An 18,185-nucleotide genomic window follows, 5' to 3' on the forward strand; every position below is an offset into this window, starting at 1 on the left:
TTTTTAAACCTTACTTTTTGTCTTAGAATCAGTACTATATATTGATTCTAAGGCAGAAGAAGGGTAAGGGCTAGGCAATAAAGATTAGATGACTTGCCCAGGGTCACAAAACTAGGAAAAGGTTTTTATTTTTCAAAAAATTTCACAGAACCTGAGATGTTTGTAGAATCCAATAATACCAAAGCTAGAAGGGTTTCTGTATTTACATATGAGGAAACCAAGATCCAGAGCGAGTAAGGTATTTGACCAAAATCACAAAGACATTTACTGGCAATATCAAACAGCACATAATTCCCGTGTCTGCTAGGGCTCTTTCCAGGACAACTTATTTCTTCCCAAAGTCAGATGAAGTTTTTCTGCACTCTGCTCAGAACTTCATTATCAATTAATTCAAAGATCCAAATCCAAATGTGGCTAATGAAAGTAATATGTTCAACTCCAAACAGACCACAATACACAATGCTCCCAAATTTTAACAGCAGTTCAAACTGAAGTAAGGGTTTTATTTCATACATTCCATCCATCAAACCAATACATGAGTTAGTCATTGCCATTATCACTTAATTCTGCAATCTCCAAGCAAAGGAAATTGGAGATCATATAAGTCTGAAGTCCTTGTCTAATGTCTCTTCATGGTGTGGAAGTAACCCTGGATTCTTGAAGGCTGTACGACTGGAGTGTGAGCTCTGGTACATCCTATCAAACTGGAAGGCTTCATGGATAGGACTGGTGACTGGTGATGAATGGAGTACCTGTTGTCCAAGGACAGGCTTATATTCTCAGAGGCATGTCACCAAAAGACTGGCTATCAGATAATTTTTTTTCAGTCATAGTAACTCAGAAAGACTGTCAACTAAGTAGAGAACTTGATCAGTACTGTTAGAGGAAGCACCTACACAGATATAACAATGGATCCCAGAAGTATCAAAGTATGGCTTGTACGACATCCCTCCCTCCTCTTGGGGAGCAAACAGTTCTGGGGAAATGTCTAATAAATCTGTGCTTAATCTGCAAAAAGTGATACTGGAAGCAAGGGATTTGGAGAGCTACTACTGTGGCTTCTCCTTAAAAATGAATAACAGGGGCAGCTGGGTGGCTCAGTGGATTGAGAGTCCGGTTTAGAGATGAGAGGTCCTGGGTTCAAATATGGTCCCAGACAACTGCCTAGCTGTGTGACGCTGGGCAAGTCACTTCTTCTGCCTTGGAACTGATACACAGTATTGACAGAAGGTAAAGGTTAAAAAAAAAAAAAGAACAACAAATTTGAGGTTATATGTCCAGGAAGGGCACGCAAGTCATCTCAAGATGGTTTTGTTACAATACCACAGACTTTTAGAACTGGAAGAGTCCTCAGAGATCAAATAGTTCAATTCTTCCATTTTACAGAGAAAGAAACAGCTCCAGAGAGGGGAAGCAACTTTTTCAAGTCACATTGTTAGTGAGCAGTATAGCTGGGCCTGGAATTCTACAAAGAAACTACAGAAGGAAACCTTTCAGTGGTGGAAAAAAATTTCAGAAAAAATAAATGAAAGATTATATACACATCCTTTACATATACACATATAATCTTTCCTTTATTTTTCCTATAGTGTCTGTGTATATATAGTGACAATGACAAATTAGAGCATGTCTCTAAAAATTATTTATATACACACTCACACATCACTTAAAAAACAACAACAACACCCATTACCTTCTGTCTTAGAATCAATACTAAGTATCAGTTCCAATGCAGAAAGGTGTTAAGGACTAGGAAATGGGGGTTAAGTGACTTGCCCAGGGTCACCCAGCTAGGAAGTATCTGAGGCTAGATCAGAACCCAGGATTTCCCATCTCCAGATCTGGCTCACTGTCAGCTGAGCTGCCTAGCTGCCCTGCATGCACTCTTAATCTTCCTGCAAAGTAAAATATTTTAAATTGTCTTAAATCATATTAAAGTCTTATTGAAAGTGACTCAAATTAGGAATGGAGGGGTTGATTCTGTGGCAGCTATAGCAAGAATATTTAATAATAGAGAGTGCCCATCTTAAAGTACAAAACACTCCTCAATCAGTCCCCATCCAGCACACATAGGAACTGAAGCACAACTCCAAATGTCTCTCCAACTCTATCTTATGTTCCAATTAATACAATTTTTAGGTATCATGTTTTATAGTATAGGGAAGCAGCAGAGGATAGTCAAACAAGCACTGAAACTGAAGTCACAGATCAATTAAAATCCTTCCTCTGACACAGGGCAAGTCATCTAACATCCATAAGCCTGTTTCCTCATTTGTAAAATGGACATTATATACCGATTTCACAGGTATGATTCTAATTAGGTACAATCTAAATGAGATAATGTACAGAGGTACAATTATTTGGGACAAGCAATGGTCATGAGTTTGTGCTTCTACTGAAATTAGGTGGATATAACATTTGACCTTGATACCAAATGATCTCAGATTGAGGTTTTTTTTCTAACCTTTGTCTGCTAGCTGAATGCTGGATTTTGTGCTATACACATTTCACTATTTTCTTGTGTTTTTAATATTGCGGGTTTTAAAAATGGATGAGGAAGCATGCAAAAGTTGGAGTTCTTAAAGACATACTTCAATGACCATATTGCAATAGAATGGTGTGGAAAAGTAAAGCACTTTAGGGAACACTAATTAAACAGGATCAGTTGCCTGGAAGGGAGGTGTGGTAGAAAGTGAAAAAGAATGCCTAGAATCTGGAAGGACTATTCCTCTATAATGTGAAACAGGCATTTTGAAGCTAGAAGAATAGTAAGATGAGCAGTGTGAAACAAAAAACAGTAACAACAAAAAAATCATTCCTACCCCAGATGCTAAAGTGCTTTTGCCATGAAGGAAAAATACCTGTCACAGTTAAGACAAAGACCAAAGAGTTGAAGATTGGAAAAGGGTAAAACTTTTACTGATGAAATGAACTCTTTTACTCAAAGCTATGCTGAAACTGTTGTTAGAAGTTGTTCCTGAGCTTATACGGTTTGAACATCTTCACTAGTCTGTAAAAACAGCTACCCCAAAAAATGTTTTGGGAATTTTAATTTTTTTCAGTCTTATTCTCACTGAGGGAATGATGACTGCTGGTAACTATATGGTTATTTTAAAAAAGTAGAATTGTTTCAGACTCAGAATATTTCCCAAATAGAAATGGCATATTGCAATGTGGCCCTGCACACTATGTCACACAAAAATGGTAAGCACAAGAGATGGAGATTAACACACTATCATGGCATATGAATTTTCCCAATTTAAATTCTATTGAAAACCTATGAGCTAAAGGCTAAGCTTGGAAAAAATGGGCTGTTCAGCAGAGCTATGCATAATATCCAATGTAATAAAAGTGTGATTTCATGATGAAGAATTAAAGAACGTGTCACTTTATAAATTCAATGAAAGTCAACAAATTTAATTATTTTTACTTTGTCCCAAATAATTCACATAGGACAATACATTAAGGCACTTTGCAAATCTTAAAGTGCTATATAAAGGTTAGCTATTTTTTTTCATTATTACTCAAATAGTCTGCACAACTTCCAGGGCCTTTAGATAATAGAACATTCAAATGGTCTAGTTTTCAGTGGTTCTGAAATCAGAATAACTTTGTCTTGTTTCTGATTTGTTTATATGATCTAATTATACCATGGCACACACACTCAATGGTTAAAGAGAGCCAAGAAACTCCATTTCTGAACCAAAATATTATGTACCTCATCCCAAGTAACTTTTTTACCCTGGATATTTTCTTTTAAATTGCTACATTGTTTTATTAAATAGTTTTCTCTGAACCACTGAAGGCCCTTTAAATAGTACTGTCATTTTCAATTATAACTTTTCTATTGGGTGGCTCTTTCCCCTATAATTCAGTTTTTATCCTCCTCAAATACAGACTCCAATCTTACCTTCCTGCACAAAGGTGTTTCATTACATAGGCACAGTAGTTCAAAGCCAAAAGAAACAATCAATAACATTTTCTTCATTTAGAGTCCAGGAGGCCTGGGGATTTTTTTTTTTTTAATATATAAACATCCCCTATCTCAGACACACAATTTGGCTCATATAAAACAGAAATGGCTAGTTAGCTCAAAAAGGGTATAAGACAGGAATTTATTTGCCAGGCATGACCCTCCCCATCCTCTCAAGGAGTAGAAATATTTGCATACTTGGATATTATGATGCAAAAATGCACCTTTTGTTTTCCTGAATGTGTATTTTCCCCATCCCTTAAATCCCAGACCTCATCTTAACTTGGAATGGAAAACAAAACAAGTTGGGTACTCCCCCTCCCAGGACCTCTCTCATCTTGTCTAACTCATCATACACAAAATAAAAGTCAAATGTGAATTCTAGGGTTTTATACAACAAAAAAACATTTTGTAAACTAGGTCTTCTATTCTATTGCATATATCAAGTAGTTACCTAAACATTGATATTATTCACACAACAGAAGGGGGGGTTAAAATGAGCTTTTTATTAGAATGCAATAGTTGGATTTCAAGAGGGATGCCCTACAGAATGTTCTTAAATTAAATACCTAAGTGTGGCCAATGATAAAATCAGACTAGTGGAAATCTGCCAGTAATCCCCTTGTGCGCACATGTGCACGTGTACACATATATACATTTGTACATGCAAATGTATATATGTATGTATGTGTATACATATACTAATATACATGTACACACATTTATATATTTTTTGTGATGCATTAATGTCAGAACTAATTCTGGCACCAATAAAAAACAAACAAAAAAATAGGTAACCTCTGCCACTTTAGAACAATCTGAAGGAGAAAAAGAAAAGTAGACTTAATCCTTCTCAATGTTTCTGTGGACTAAAAGAACCCAAAACTAACAGTGTAGGCAACCCTGACTTTAAAGATGGGGTATCTAAAGCTCTCCCCAAAATGAAACACTGAAGTGATGTGATGAGAGGAACAGGCTTGGTATGTATGGAACAAAGGAGATGGGTGGGCAGGAAGAAAAAAAAATCAGGATTAGGCAGTTTTTTATATACTACCTAAAGCACACCCATTCTGTGCTTTTGCTGCTGACATCTGACAAGAGCATATACTAGGATAGCTCACAGTTCTGTCCATCAATAACAAACAGTAGGAAAAGAAAAACAAAATAAAAATCCCCCACCCCTATCCCCCCCAACCAACCTTCTTGGCTTTGCCACAATCTATCTCCTCACTTCTTTTCAATAACATGCAGCTTTCCTGAGTTTCTAGTTTTGTATTATTTTTCAGTTTTTTTCTTGTTTTGTTCTTTTGATAAATGTCCTAGTTTCTGGAAACTTAAAAGTAAGCAGCATGCTCTCTGTTGGAGGAATGTGGCCGAGACAGCGGCTGCTCAACGTTCAATAATTTCAGGGCTAGGCCTTCGAGCTTCTCATGAAGTCTGTCCAACAAATTCTGCTGAAAATAAGACGTCTATGCCATGGGTTCCTATTAATGGTGCCTTCCCAAGCACAAACCACTCCAGGAAGGAATCATGCCCAACTGGAATACTTGAGTTTGTACTTCTTTATCACTAACTCCATTATTATGAGCTGATTAAAAAATATTTCAATCTGTAAGATTGCCGTGAGGGGAGGCAGTCAGAAAAGGGTGGAAAGATGGGAGGAGACAAAAAATAAAATAAAATAAAATCCAACCCACTAAACACATCTGTAATCACTGGGTTCTGATTTTCACTATTCACACAAGGGCATTCTTGGTCTCCAGTGCATCTCACAAGTTCTTGTGACTGGCAAGGTACTAACGTGAAAGAACCAAAGGCAGAACAAGTCCATTTAGTCCCAATTTTGTGCTGGTGATGTGAAACTAAAGACAAAAAACAAAACCAAAAAAACCCATACCCCCCCACCCCCGTAATGTTAATTCCACCCTTCTGCCCTTCACCACCAGCCAATCTTGAGAATTTCCTAGCCAAAGTATCAAAAAGTTCTGTTTCCACAACCCAGCAGTTATTCTCATATCATGAGAACAGTAGCACTGTGAAGTTGAGTATTGGTCATCTTGCTTCCTTCAAAAAAGGGGAGAGGGCATATCCAGCTGTTGGGCTAAAGCAGGTCCCACACTGTACTGTGGCATAAAAAAAGGATGGCAGAAAGAGGGAAATCTTCCACTTGGGCTTTGCTTTGCATTATTTCCATGTGGCAGACTGAGGGATGGATCGTGGTGGGATCATGTCTAACAGATATTCACGCTGACGTTCTAATGCTGAAGAACTTTTATGTACTGCTAAACTAGGATTAACAAAAGTAAGAGCGCCACCTGAAATAGAAAAAAAGATAATCATTAGGAAATTCCTTAAAAAGGACCCTAATATAGAGTAGGTTACATACCTAAAGTGATATTCTTAAATGGTTTAAAATCCATCTCACCCATGCTGAGTACAATGGTAAGCAGTTGATCATAATACTGGAAGTGCTTAAAAATAGAATGAGATTGGGGCAGCGAGGTAGCTCATTAAATAGTGTTAGGCCTGGAGTTGGAAGGGCCTAGGTTCAAATCTGACCTCAGATATTTCCTAACTATGTGTCTCTAGGAAAGTCACTTAACTTTATTTGCCTAGCCCTTGTCTTTCTGTCTCAGAATTGTTACCTAGGTTTAATACAAAACAAAACAAAAAAAAACAATTGGGAGTTGGAAGGATCTCCTTAGAGCTAAGGGTCTTAACCATGTGTCTGTGTCATGGACCCCTTAAGGCAGTATGATTAAACTTATCCCCTATCAAAACAATTTTTTCAAATGCATAAAATACATAGGATTATAAAGAAAGCCAATTATATTGAAACAATTATAAAAATATTTCTAAAATAAAATTCAAAGGCCTTCAGAGGTTAAAAAGACCTGCCTTAGAGGTGGTGCCTCTTCTGCTGGAAGTGGGCATTGAAGTCTCTTTGAGAAGTCACTGAATCCCAAACACTTCCAGGAAAGTTAAGTTAAATGGAAATAGCCTCATACCACAGTTAAGTGGCCTCGTTTCAAATTCTGGTTCTGACATTGGCTAGTCCTGTGACCAGGTATGTCTTTGGGATTCCATTTATTTCATAATAAGACGGGACAATAATACATGCTTCTCTTACAAGGTTATGGGGACTTTGTAAATAAGCTTTAAAAATCTTAAAGTGCTAGAGAAATATTTTATTATCTACTCATCCTTTTTTGTAACTGAAATCTACTACTAAAAATATAGAAGAATTAATACAAGTTTAGAAAGATTTTATTCCAACTGGCATTTTATCTTTTAATTTCTCACAAAAGATTTCAGTTTGAATGGCAAAACCCAAGCTATCTATGTACTAAAGTCTTTCTTTGAGAATTTCAAATCTGGTCAAGTCCCTGAGTGAAAATATCTATTTCTAGTTTACATCTTCCCCACTGGACTATAAACCCTTTAAAGAGAGAAAATGTGTCTTGAAAATTCCTGTGTTCTAACACTAAGCTATTTAGTAAACAGAGTAGATGGGCTTATTAAATTGATGGTATCCACTAAAGGAATCATACTCTAATTATATGAGTGATAGTAACTTTTAACCAGATATAGAACAGCTTAAAAATGAAGAAAAGTGCTTGATGGAGCACAACACAAAGACATGCATAAAATGGAGAACACTACCTTATATCTCAGAGTAGGAAGGAGTCTCAGATGTCACCTATCTAGTTTAGCTTGATTCTTTACTGATGCCATAAATTTACCCTATATATTCCCAACAATTGTCACCTAGTTTCTGTTTATGATATTCTGCAGTAAGAATGAAGATTGCCAAAGAAGTAATTTTTTATTTATAGAATTAAGCTGATAGGGTCAATGAGATGTATAGTAGATGGAAAATGGAGGATTCAGTCTAACTGCCACTTATTAAATGCTCCCTACTATATGTAACATCCTGTGTTTTGAAAAACTCAACAAGAAGGGGCAGCTAGATGGCTCAGTGGATAGAAACCCTGAAATCAATAAGACCCAAGTTTGAATTTGGTTTCAGATACTTCCTAACTGTGTGACCCTGGGAAAGTCACTTAAACTGCCATGCTTTTATCAATCTTTGCCTTGTAACCAATACTTAATGTTGATTCTAAGACAAAAAGTAAATGTCTAAAAATAAGAAAAAAATCAACAATTTAGGCAAGGATAAAATCTGTTCAGAAATATAAGGAGATCTACCAATCAGGCTAATAATATCAAAGTAGCATTTGCAATGAAGAATCATGTTATTTCTTTAACTTCTTTCCTGCTCAAAAGCCACCCACCAACCCTGAAAATAAAATAAAAATTTCCCCAATATGCCATTCTTTCACAATCTGGCTACATTCTACCTTGCCCATTTATGGTGCCCCAAAAGTCTTAGTGCAGTTTTAATAGCTGCTTTTCTTTGTACTTTGATTAATAAATGCTTATTGCATAACTAAGGTCAAATCCCATTTATTAGCTATGTGACCCTGAGTTGGAAACTGCATTCACTCTTAGAATTTCAGTTTCCTAATTTTCACAATTACCTACCTCACAAAATTATTTTGAGAAAAATGTTTTAATCTTTAGTGGGGTTTCAGGGGAGGAAGGTTGAGTTAGTGCATGGGATACACAGGGGGAAAGAAAAGAAAAGAGACACTTTGATTTAGTACTATAAGCTCGGAAAATTCTGTCTTCCTTCATCCTGACTCTCTTCAAGGTAGAGTCACTAGAAATTTAAGGATAGAAAGCAATTCAATTCAACAAAGTATTAAAAATCTGCAAATGGATGAATCAACTAATTCAAATTTCAAATGGTTAAGAGAGGAAGTGATCATCTAGAAGTCTGGGTGAAATTTAATAATATTCATCTCAGACTCTGCCCCTCCCACCCCACTTTCTTCCAGCCTTCTGTATATGATTTATCTTTCTCCAACTCACTCCTCAATTCATTGTGGCCATTTGGATCTTTTTTACCTGAATTTTCTTCCCCATTAAAGAAATTCTGTCTTTAAACTGACTTAATTCTAGCCTTGCCACCTGTGTAACTTCAGGCAATTCATTGTACTTCTTAGGGCCTCAGCTTCCTTGTCTGTAAAATGAGGGGTGGTAGTGGTGGTTTAGATGACCTCTAAATCCTTTCTGGATCTAAAAGCCTAATATTTTAAGTATGTTGAATAGGAAATGAGGAAGGGGAGATAAAATACATATTGAATGAAATTTGAAGAGAGAAATGACTATAGAAAACAAGATATTAATTGAAGGAAACCTACCTGTGTTGATGGGAGTCTTCTTCCAGTTGGTGGTAGCATTGCCCTTGCTGACAGGTCTCTCAGCATGCTTACCTGGCCTGGTAACAAGTGCTGCAGCAGCTGCTGTATTTTGAAGTTTAGGTGACTGGCTAAATGTGTGCAAGACTCCTCGGGGAGCCCCTGGGGGGCCTCGGGCCAGGGGGCTAGAAGTCTAGTATAAGAGAAGAAACAATTAGAAGGGCAATGGAACATAAGCCTGGGATTTCATAAAGCTCACTATAGCTGAGGATCTCCTTCCTTTGTTGAGTTCCCCCCACACCCCATCATTATCAGTTAAAAACTGGAGACCTCAGAAGGTATACCAAAGTGAGGGGAAAAAAGAAAACAGCACATTGTATTTGAGTGATTAATTGGTCTTGGATGTGGGGCAGGAAGGGCTTTTGCCATCATGGGCTGGCTGAGAGCAGCCAAGGGAGGTGCTGGGTCAGTTTCCCCAAGCACCTCAGTTCTGACCTGCAGCACAGCCCCTTTACTCCAGTCGCAGGCCTCTCCTGAGTAGAACGCCAACTTACGCCGTGGTTTTATGACCTACACAAATGGGGAGTTGAAAATGAGATCACCGAAGGCTCTGGTAAAGTTTGACTCTTGTTTACAGAGCCTCCTGGAAATGCTGCTCTCTGTTTGTAGATTTGTTTAATTACCTCTGCCCATGGTCCCTATCACACACACCACCCATGATTCTATGCCTCCTGGCCCTCTCCAGCTCTCTCTCTCCTCTGTCTTCATTTCTCATGCCTGGAAAGGACCTGCCTGTCTCTTATTTTTTTTTCCACATCCCATTTCAAGGTCCAATTCATAATTCCTCCTGCTCCATGAAGACTTTGCTATATACTCCAATCAATGTCAGAGTCTCTCTTTACCAGGTATCTCCTCAGATTTCTCAAAGTACTAGGCTTAGACATCCTGTTTATATAGCTCAGAGTGACATCTTATTTTTTGTGTATTTGTCCTAACAAGTCATAGTATTTTTGAGAGCAAAGTATGAAAGCATTTCTTTTAATTTTGACCACCTAGCACCTGGCCTTGCACATGACGGGTGTTAAGTTTATTGAATTAAGTTTATGGACAGAAATCTAAATGCAATTAACCTAAAATCCAGGATGCTGAAGTTTCCCCAAGAGAAAACAAAGTCTGTGCTAAAAGCTTAACATATTTTAAAACTAATGTAAATTTCTTTAAAAGGCCCCAAGGGTAAACATTTGAATCCTAAGTCTTTGAGAAAGTTCCTAGAAGGAGCTGAGCTATAAAGAAACCGAGTCACACAGTGTTTCAGTGCTCTTAAACAGGAGAAAGGGTTTTGGGAAACCATTATTATGGACCAAAGAATTAGTGTAATTTGGGAAAGACCTTTAAATTCTCTGATAGATAGGCCACATAAATATAATGCAATCTTCAATTTATCAGTTGGTTTCATCTGTCCCTTAGATTAGATACTCTAGAACAGTGATGGAGAACCTTTTAGAGATGGAATGACAGCCCCCCTGGAGATTGTGTGCCATGCTTGCTGCCCCACAGAGTGTCAGGCATGCCCCCCTACCCCCCCACACACAGGGGAAGGAGAAAAGTACTCCCATTGAATTGCTGAGTGGAGGGATGAGCGAAGAATGTCCTTAGTGAGTATTGAGAGGGGGAAAGGAGTGGCCCAAGCGCTTTGCTCCCCTCCAGCTCTGTCTCCTATTAGCCGCCCACCTTACCCCTGTGCTTTCCCATTGGACTGATGGGCAGGGTGGGGTGGGGGTGGGTCATGTGAAAAAATGTTGTCAGGCAGGTGGAGAGGGGAGAAGTTCTGCCTAAGACCCTCTGTCTTTTATAGTAACAAACTAGGGGGGGAAGAAGACATGCGCGGGGAAGAGGATGAGCCCACAGAGAGTGCTCTGTATGCCATCTTTGGCCCCTGTGTCATAGGTTCACCATCACTGCTCTAGAATATCTTACAAATACTTATTTTGTATTTCATCTTTATTCTCACCAAGATTTTTTTTGAGTAGTACTTTCTATCTCCTATAATTGTAAAAATTTGAAGTTTAACATTTGAATTCCAAATGAGTATTTTCAAAAAGTAAACTACAAACATTCAATAACACATAATCAATCATAAAAGCACTCACTATCATGGCAGAACAACAAGCTCTTCTAATGGTTAAGTTAGGTTTGAAACAGTTCACTACAGAAATTAGGTACATCTAAAATCCAACAAGAGCTGCGTGTCTCCAGGCCAATTATAGCACATTAAAATATAATCCCTGAATTCCAACCTTGGAATCTCCTGAATGAAGTCAATTCAATAGAATTCAACTAGATGACAAAAAAATTGGCTTAAAACTCTCAATTATTCTTGAGAATTTGCTCCAAGCTGAGTCTGGAGTACAACAAAAGAACTTGTCATACTCTAGAAGGACCAGACTTTAAGAATATCTGGAAGGACCAAGGTATATTTTGATGTCAAATGACAGTACATGCAACTGAGTCAACTGTTACAGAGGGTTCAGAGAGCAATGGCTCTTCTAGCGGCAGTTGTGAAGTCTCCATCCTTACCTGTTTCAGTGAATGATGTTGGGTCATTGGCTCTGACTTGGTCTGCACTGGAGAAGACGTCTGCTGCAATATCCGCTGTTCAATTTCTTGTTCCTGTTGCAAAGCCTTCACAAAAGCAGCCTTCAGGCGATTTGTGTGTTCAGCCTTCAGTGCCTTTTTCTGATTTGATGTCATACAAGTTTCACACATAATGGTTCCATTTTTTTCTTCTCGCCATCGGCAGGTGAAATCAGTCTTACATTGAGCACACATGTAGGGCTCATGGGATAAAGCTGCAGTTGAAGTTTTGCCTGTAGAAATCAAGGTTAGTATGAAGCTTAGGACAACCAAAGAACACTTGGGGGGGGGGGGAAAACAAAAAACAAAAAAGCCAAGATGTATAGCTCCCATTTCTATAGGATTTCAAAGGTTTAGAAATCATTCTCTTCAGAATAACCCTGTGAGTTAGATCATGTAAATACTATAGCCACCTCCATTTTTTAGATAAGAAAACTTTAGGACCATAGAGGTTGAAATGATCTACTTGAACACAGTTGTATCCATAGCAGAGTCTGAACCCAGGTCTCAATACCAAATCCAAAGCTTTTCTTATTACATCTTTGTCTTCCTGAACAGACAAGAGACTAAAAACTGAAATTCATACCCCCCCCCCAATCAATGTTCATGAAAACAATTTGGATAACTGATTCCCCCTCAAATTTAGCACTTAATATCTCCCTTGCCTTGGAAAAATGCCCTCTGTTCAGTGTTCCTAGAGTAGAAGCTTGATATAATGTAGAGTTTTAGGTTAGGAATGAGAAGAGACTTGAATTCCAATTCTGCTCTAACACTTACTGGTAGAATGACCCTAGGAAAACCATGTCACTCCCTTGAAGCTGTTTTTTCCTTTACAAAGTGCAATACCACAAGGATTTCTTAAATCTATGCACTATGTAAACATGAGTTATAATGATGGTGAGCTTTTGTTTAAAAACTATTTTATATTTCACATCCTCTACTTAGGCATTTCAAGGAGTCCTTGCTTGAAAAGACTTATAGGTTCCAAGACTGTTAGAACTACAAAGGATGTTAAGAGAGGTAGATCCAAGATGGTGGAGTAAGGCTTCACTGATACAAACTTCTCCACAAAGATCTAGGAAATACATTAGTTTGAGAATCAATAGAGAAATCTAAGAAAAAAGCCATAGTGGGCCACAGTTCCAACCTATAGTAGTACAGAGAGACAGAAAGGTCTGAAAATGAGGTTTAGGGTCTGGTCAGGTTGTATACAGTTATGGAGCATTCCACTGTGCAGGAACTGAAAAAGGACTGAGGATGCACACCAAAATAAAGAGAAATGCTATAGGAAAAGAGAAGGTTGGAAGGGAAAGAGAACACTGATTGAAAAATGTCAGAAAACGATTATTAAAAACCATATTGACATGTGATCCTGAAAAAACAAACAAACAAATCAAACCAAAAACAAACACAAAACTTCCAAAAGGATCCACTGGAGAAGGAAATGGCAAACCACTCCAGTATCCTGGTTATAAAAACCCCATGGACAGCTATGGCCCATGGAGTCACAAAGAGTCAGACATGACTGAACAACAACTAGGGTTGACAAATATTCCAAATTGTTTGATTGTTACTGTCCCATTTCTCTTATTTTCATCTCAGGTTGTTCTATTGTCATTATTCAGAACTTAACAAACATGAAATAAAAGGAGTGTTTCCATGTACAAAGTAGAAGAGAAAATGAAGATTATACATGAAACACTTTTCCTGTTAAGCATATAATAAATTCAACATGTAACTTTAAAAAAAAAGGGAAGGAAGAAGGGAGGGGGAGGGAGGGAAAAAGAGAGGGAGAGAGATATCGAGAGAGATCCTCGGAGGAGAATCCTAATCTTGTGCACAAAGTGGGAATATGTGCTAAATGGCCATTCTTTTCTTCATTACCTAATTTGGGGTCAGATATATGGCAAATCAAGTAAGGGACTTAGGCTTAGTAGGGTGGTGTCCCAGGGTCCCTCTAACCTGTATATTCCACTTAGAACAATTTCAAAAGCAAACAGTAAACTGTGTAGCTCTGACTCTAGAAGTTGAAACCAAGTCTCAGTTCCAGCCTCTAGCACAGGCTGAAGCCTCTAGCAAAATAAACAGGGGAATAATCTCAAACCAAAGGAAAATTTGCAGTTTTTTTCATTCTCAATATGCAGAAAATTCTAGCTTGGCTGACAATGGCTGAGATTGGCAACAATCCACTGGAACTTCCAAATAAGGGCAAGCCCAAAGGAAGGTTGATCAGGCAAAAACACCAGCTGAAATTTGCAGGACTCAGATGAGAAGGGAAGTAATTGAACTTTACACTGGATCAGAAAAATTTAAGAGCACTGAAAGCCAGCAGGACCCCAGCATAAATTGTCCCTGATATCCTGGAATGATACAATATTCAATAACCCAAGAAAACAGGACTCAAAAAAAAACCCAAAAACTTAGGCCAGACATCTCCACAGAACTGAACAGACCTCAGGGTCTAAGATAAGTAGACTAGAAGAATAAGCAAATGAAAAAAGAATCCCACCAGAAAGAGACTTTATAGTGATAGGGATCACCTAATATAAAAACTCAGAAAAGACTGACTCTCCAAAACATACAAAGTCTCAAAGGAAAACATAGCTCAGGCACAAGTCTACCCAGAATTCCTGGAAGAAATGAAGCAAGACTTAAAAAATAAAAATTATTCAAAAAATCAAATGGAGGTGCTAGAGGGAAAAAACAGGAAAACTAAGTAAGAACTATAGAAGAATTTAAAAGATAATTGAAAAGACAGGCAGTGACAAGAGAGTAGAGCAAAGTGAGCATTTCTGGCAAGCCCTCCCAACCACTCTCTATTTAAAAACTTTATCAAATCAGATTCTGAGCAAGATAACCAACAAAAAATCATGAGTAATTTTTTCCAGGCCATAACATATGAGAACAGAAAGGTCTACAGAAACTAGGGTAGGGATTAAGAGTTTAGAGATATGAGAGACAACAGACATGGGGCTAGGGGGAGGTAAGGGCAGCAGAACTCATGGCACACCAAGAATACTCAATGCCCAGGGCTGGTAAGGGGTCTAAACATCTGGTCAAAAAAGGATTAATGAGGACCCCTGTACTAGTACTGGGAGCAGGATGAGGCACCATTTGGCAGCTCCTCCCTTTACCTAGTTTTGGGTTACAGTTCTAGTGCAAAGAGGAGTATTTTTGGTCTACTGAATGTCACAAGGGAACAGAGGCTCTATCTGGGAAAGGTCCAGAGTATAGATGGAAAACAGTAATAAGAACTTTGCCCAGATCACTTCACCTTGGAAGCATTGAAAGGAAACTTAAGAAGCCCAATATTAAGCTACAGATGGTCAGGCTAGCTATCCTCTCCAGAGGTGAAGAGAGCCCAACTCTAACATAAAGTCTAAAGTCAATAAATACCCTGGAAAAATAAGCAACAAAAGTAGAACTTGACCACAGAAGTCTTTTATAGTGTCAGTGAAGCTCAAGACAAAAACTCAGAAGAATCAAGTTTTGAACATATCTACGAACAAAGCCTAAAGTAAAATGCAGGTTGTACCTAAGTCCAACAAGAATTCCTGGAAAAAGCTAAGAAAAAAAAAAGAGCAGAAAAGATTATTAAAAAAGTCAAATAAAAATAGCAGAGGAAAAAAGAGGAAAAGAAATGAGAGCAATGCAAAAAAGTTATGAAAAGAATATAGCTCAGTAAAATAAGCACAAAGATATTAATGAAAATAACATCTTAAAAATCAATACTGGCAAATGGAGAGGCACAAAATCTCACTGAAGAAAAATAACTCCTAAAAATCAGAATCAGTCAAGTAGAAGCTAATGACTCCATGAGACATCAAGAAACAATAAAACAAAGACAAAAGACTGGGAAAAAAAAGGAAATGGGAAATATCTCACAGGAAAAATAGTACCCAAAAGCTATGATCAAAAATTATCTAGGAAAACTGCCCAGATATCTTAGAACCAGAGGGCAAAATAGAAATATGAAAAAGTCACAATCACTCTCTGAAAGAGATAAAAAACTCCCACAAATACTACAGCCAAATTCCAAGGAAGTCAACTTGAAAATATTGCAAGGAATCATAAAGAAATAATTCAAATACAGTGAAGTCATAATGAGATTTATACAAAATTTCTGGTAGTTACCATTATAAAAGTAATTACCATTATAAAAGGAGCAAAGGGCTTGAAATATGTTATTCTATAAAGGCAAAGAAATTAAGATTACCACCAAGAAAGATATTAATGGCTTGGAACAAGAGTTACAAAAAATCATGCCCAAGGGAAAAAGAACTCCCTGAAACTTAGAATGAGTTAAATAGAAGTTAATGACTCTGTGAGATTAAAATATTAAAATGAAATAAAAAGACTGGAAAAATAAGAAAATATATGGTACTTATAAAAAAACTGGGTTGGAAAACAAAACAAAGATTAGAAATGTAAGAATCATTTAGACTACCTGAAAACCATAATCAAAAAAAAGAATCTAGACATAATATTTCAAGAACACTTTAAAGAATATTTTTCAGATTTTATTGAAATAGAAAAAAGAAAAAGAATCCTCTAGTCATCTCTTGAAAGAAGAGCCAAAATGAAAACCCATTATTATACTCAAAATCCAGCACCCCAGTTTAAAAACAAACAAACAAACAAAAAAACAAAACCAGTACAAGAAGCTTGCAATACAAATTCAAGTACCAAGGAGTCAGTCATAATCATATAAAAGCTGCAATTGCTACAAATGAGCACAGAGTTTGGAATACAATATTCTAGAAGGCAAAAGTTACAACTTTAAAATGAAGAATAAAGTATGCAGCAAAAATTAATATAATCTTATAGGGAAATTAAGGGGCCTTCCTGAGGGCCAAGAGTTTACTATGTTTACATTTCAAAATTTCTAGTCATCAAAAGAAAGATAAAAAAGTAAATGCAAGTGAGCAACCACATGGAAGAGGACAAATTCTTTACATTCTAATATGGGAAGATGATATATCTATAACCTGAAAATTATCATCATCAATGGCCATAGAAGTTTAATTATACAGAAGGCCTGGGGGATAGTTTTGTTATTTTCTTATGTTTAAAAGGTAGAGGAAGAAGAATATATTGGGATAGGGGTGAGGGAGAAGGAGGACTGGGGAAATTATTTCACATAATATCAAGTAGAGAACTATAGTAATTAGGAGAAAGAGGTGGGAGCAGAAAACAACTGAATCTTATGTGAACTGATTAAAGGAGAGGAGAATATTGTATATATATGTATCATACACAGACCTCAAAATATGTAACTCACTATTCAACAAAAACTATAGAGAATGAAAGTGTTATCATTGCAGGAAGGTATAAAAAAACACTGAGCTAGGAATTAAAGATACATAGGTTCTACCATTAATTTACACACATACAACACCCTACAATTCCCAACCCCCAAAACATTACTACTGCCTAATGTTAAAAATTATGAGGTTTTTCTAAAAAACATCAAATATTCTTTCTTAAAATACTTACCAAGATCCTAAAATAGCAATTTTTCTCCAGTGAAAAGCAACTGTGGAGACTATAGGATGCTTCTCAGTTATGACATTATCACACAAAAAGCATGATGTTAAACAGCAATTTCAACTAAAGTACATTCATAAAAATCCTCAGATGAAGACTAAATTAGAGAACCAAAAAATCAAAGGAGAAATTAATAAAATTGAAAGTCAAAGAACTATTTATTTAATAAATAAGACTATAAGCTGGTACTTTGAAAAAACAAATAAAATAGACAAAGTACTAGTCAGTCTAATTAAAAAAAGGAAAGAAAAAAACCAAATTGACATTATCCAAGATGAAAAGGGAGACCTCATCGCAAAAGAAGAGGAAATTAAGGCAAACATTAAAAACTACTATGCCCAATTATATGGCAAAAAACATGGCAATCTAGGTGATATGGATGAATACTTACAAAAATATAAATTGCCTAGACTAACAGAGGAAGAAATAAATTACCTAAACAACCCCATATCAGAAAAAGAAATTGAACAAGCCATCACAGAACTCCCTAAGAAAAAAAACCCCAGGCCCAGATGGATTCACAAATGAATTCTATCAAACATTCAAAGAATAACTAATCCTAATATTATACAAACTATTTGACAGAATAAGCAAAGAAGGAGTTCTACCAAATTCATTTTATGACACAAACATGGTACTGATTCCAAAGCCAGGCAGGTCAAAAACAGAGAAAGAAAACTATAGACCAATCTCCTTAATGAATAGAGATGCAAAAATCTTAAATAGTGTACTAGCAAAAAGACTCCAGCAAGTCATCACAAGGGTTA

At 36.9% G+C, this 18,185-nt stretch overlaps 1 protein-coding gene across 5 annotated transcripts in view; it reads right to left on the reverse strand.

The window, feature by feature from the left end:
• Window positions 1-482: 482 nt before the first annotated feature.
• Window positions 483-18,185, reverse strand: part of GATAD2A (GATA zinc finger domain containing 2A) — a 220,143-nt gene continuing 202,440 nt past the window's right edge. For 3 of the 5 annotated variants that reach the window (XM_016432182.2, XM_007489203.3, XM_007489202.3), the window contains exons 10-13: window positions 11,815-12,104; window positions 9,733-9,807; window positions 9,241-9,430; window positions 483-6,288 (exon numbers count right to left, since the gene is read on the reverse strand). In XM_016432182.2, coding sequence (XP_016287668.1) covers window positions 6,158-6,288; window positions 9,241-9,430; window positions 9,733-9,807; window positions 11,815-12,104 — 686 coding nt within the window. In that variant the 3' untranslated portion in view covers window positions 483-6,157. The remainder of the gene's footprint in view (window positions 6,289-9,240; window positions 9,431-9,732; window positions 9,808-11,814; window positions 12,105-18,185) is intronic. The other 2 variants (XM_056822370.1, XM_007489204.3) reach the window with 1 other exon arrangement.

Source organism: Monodelphis domestica, chromosome 3 (genome assembly GCF_027887165.1).
Source record: "Monodelphis domestica isolate mMonDom1 chromosome 3, mMonDom1.pri, whole genome shotgun sequence".
Lineage (NCBI taxonomy): Eukaryota > Metazoa > Chordata > Mammalia > Didelphimorphia > Didelphidae > Monodelphis > Monodelphis domestica.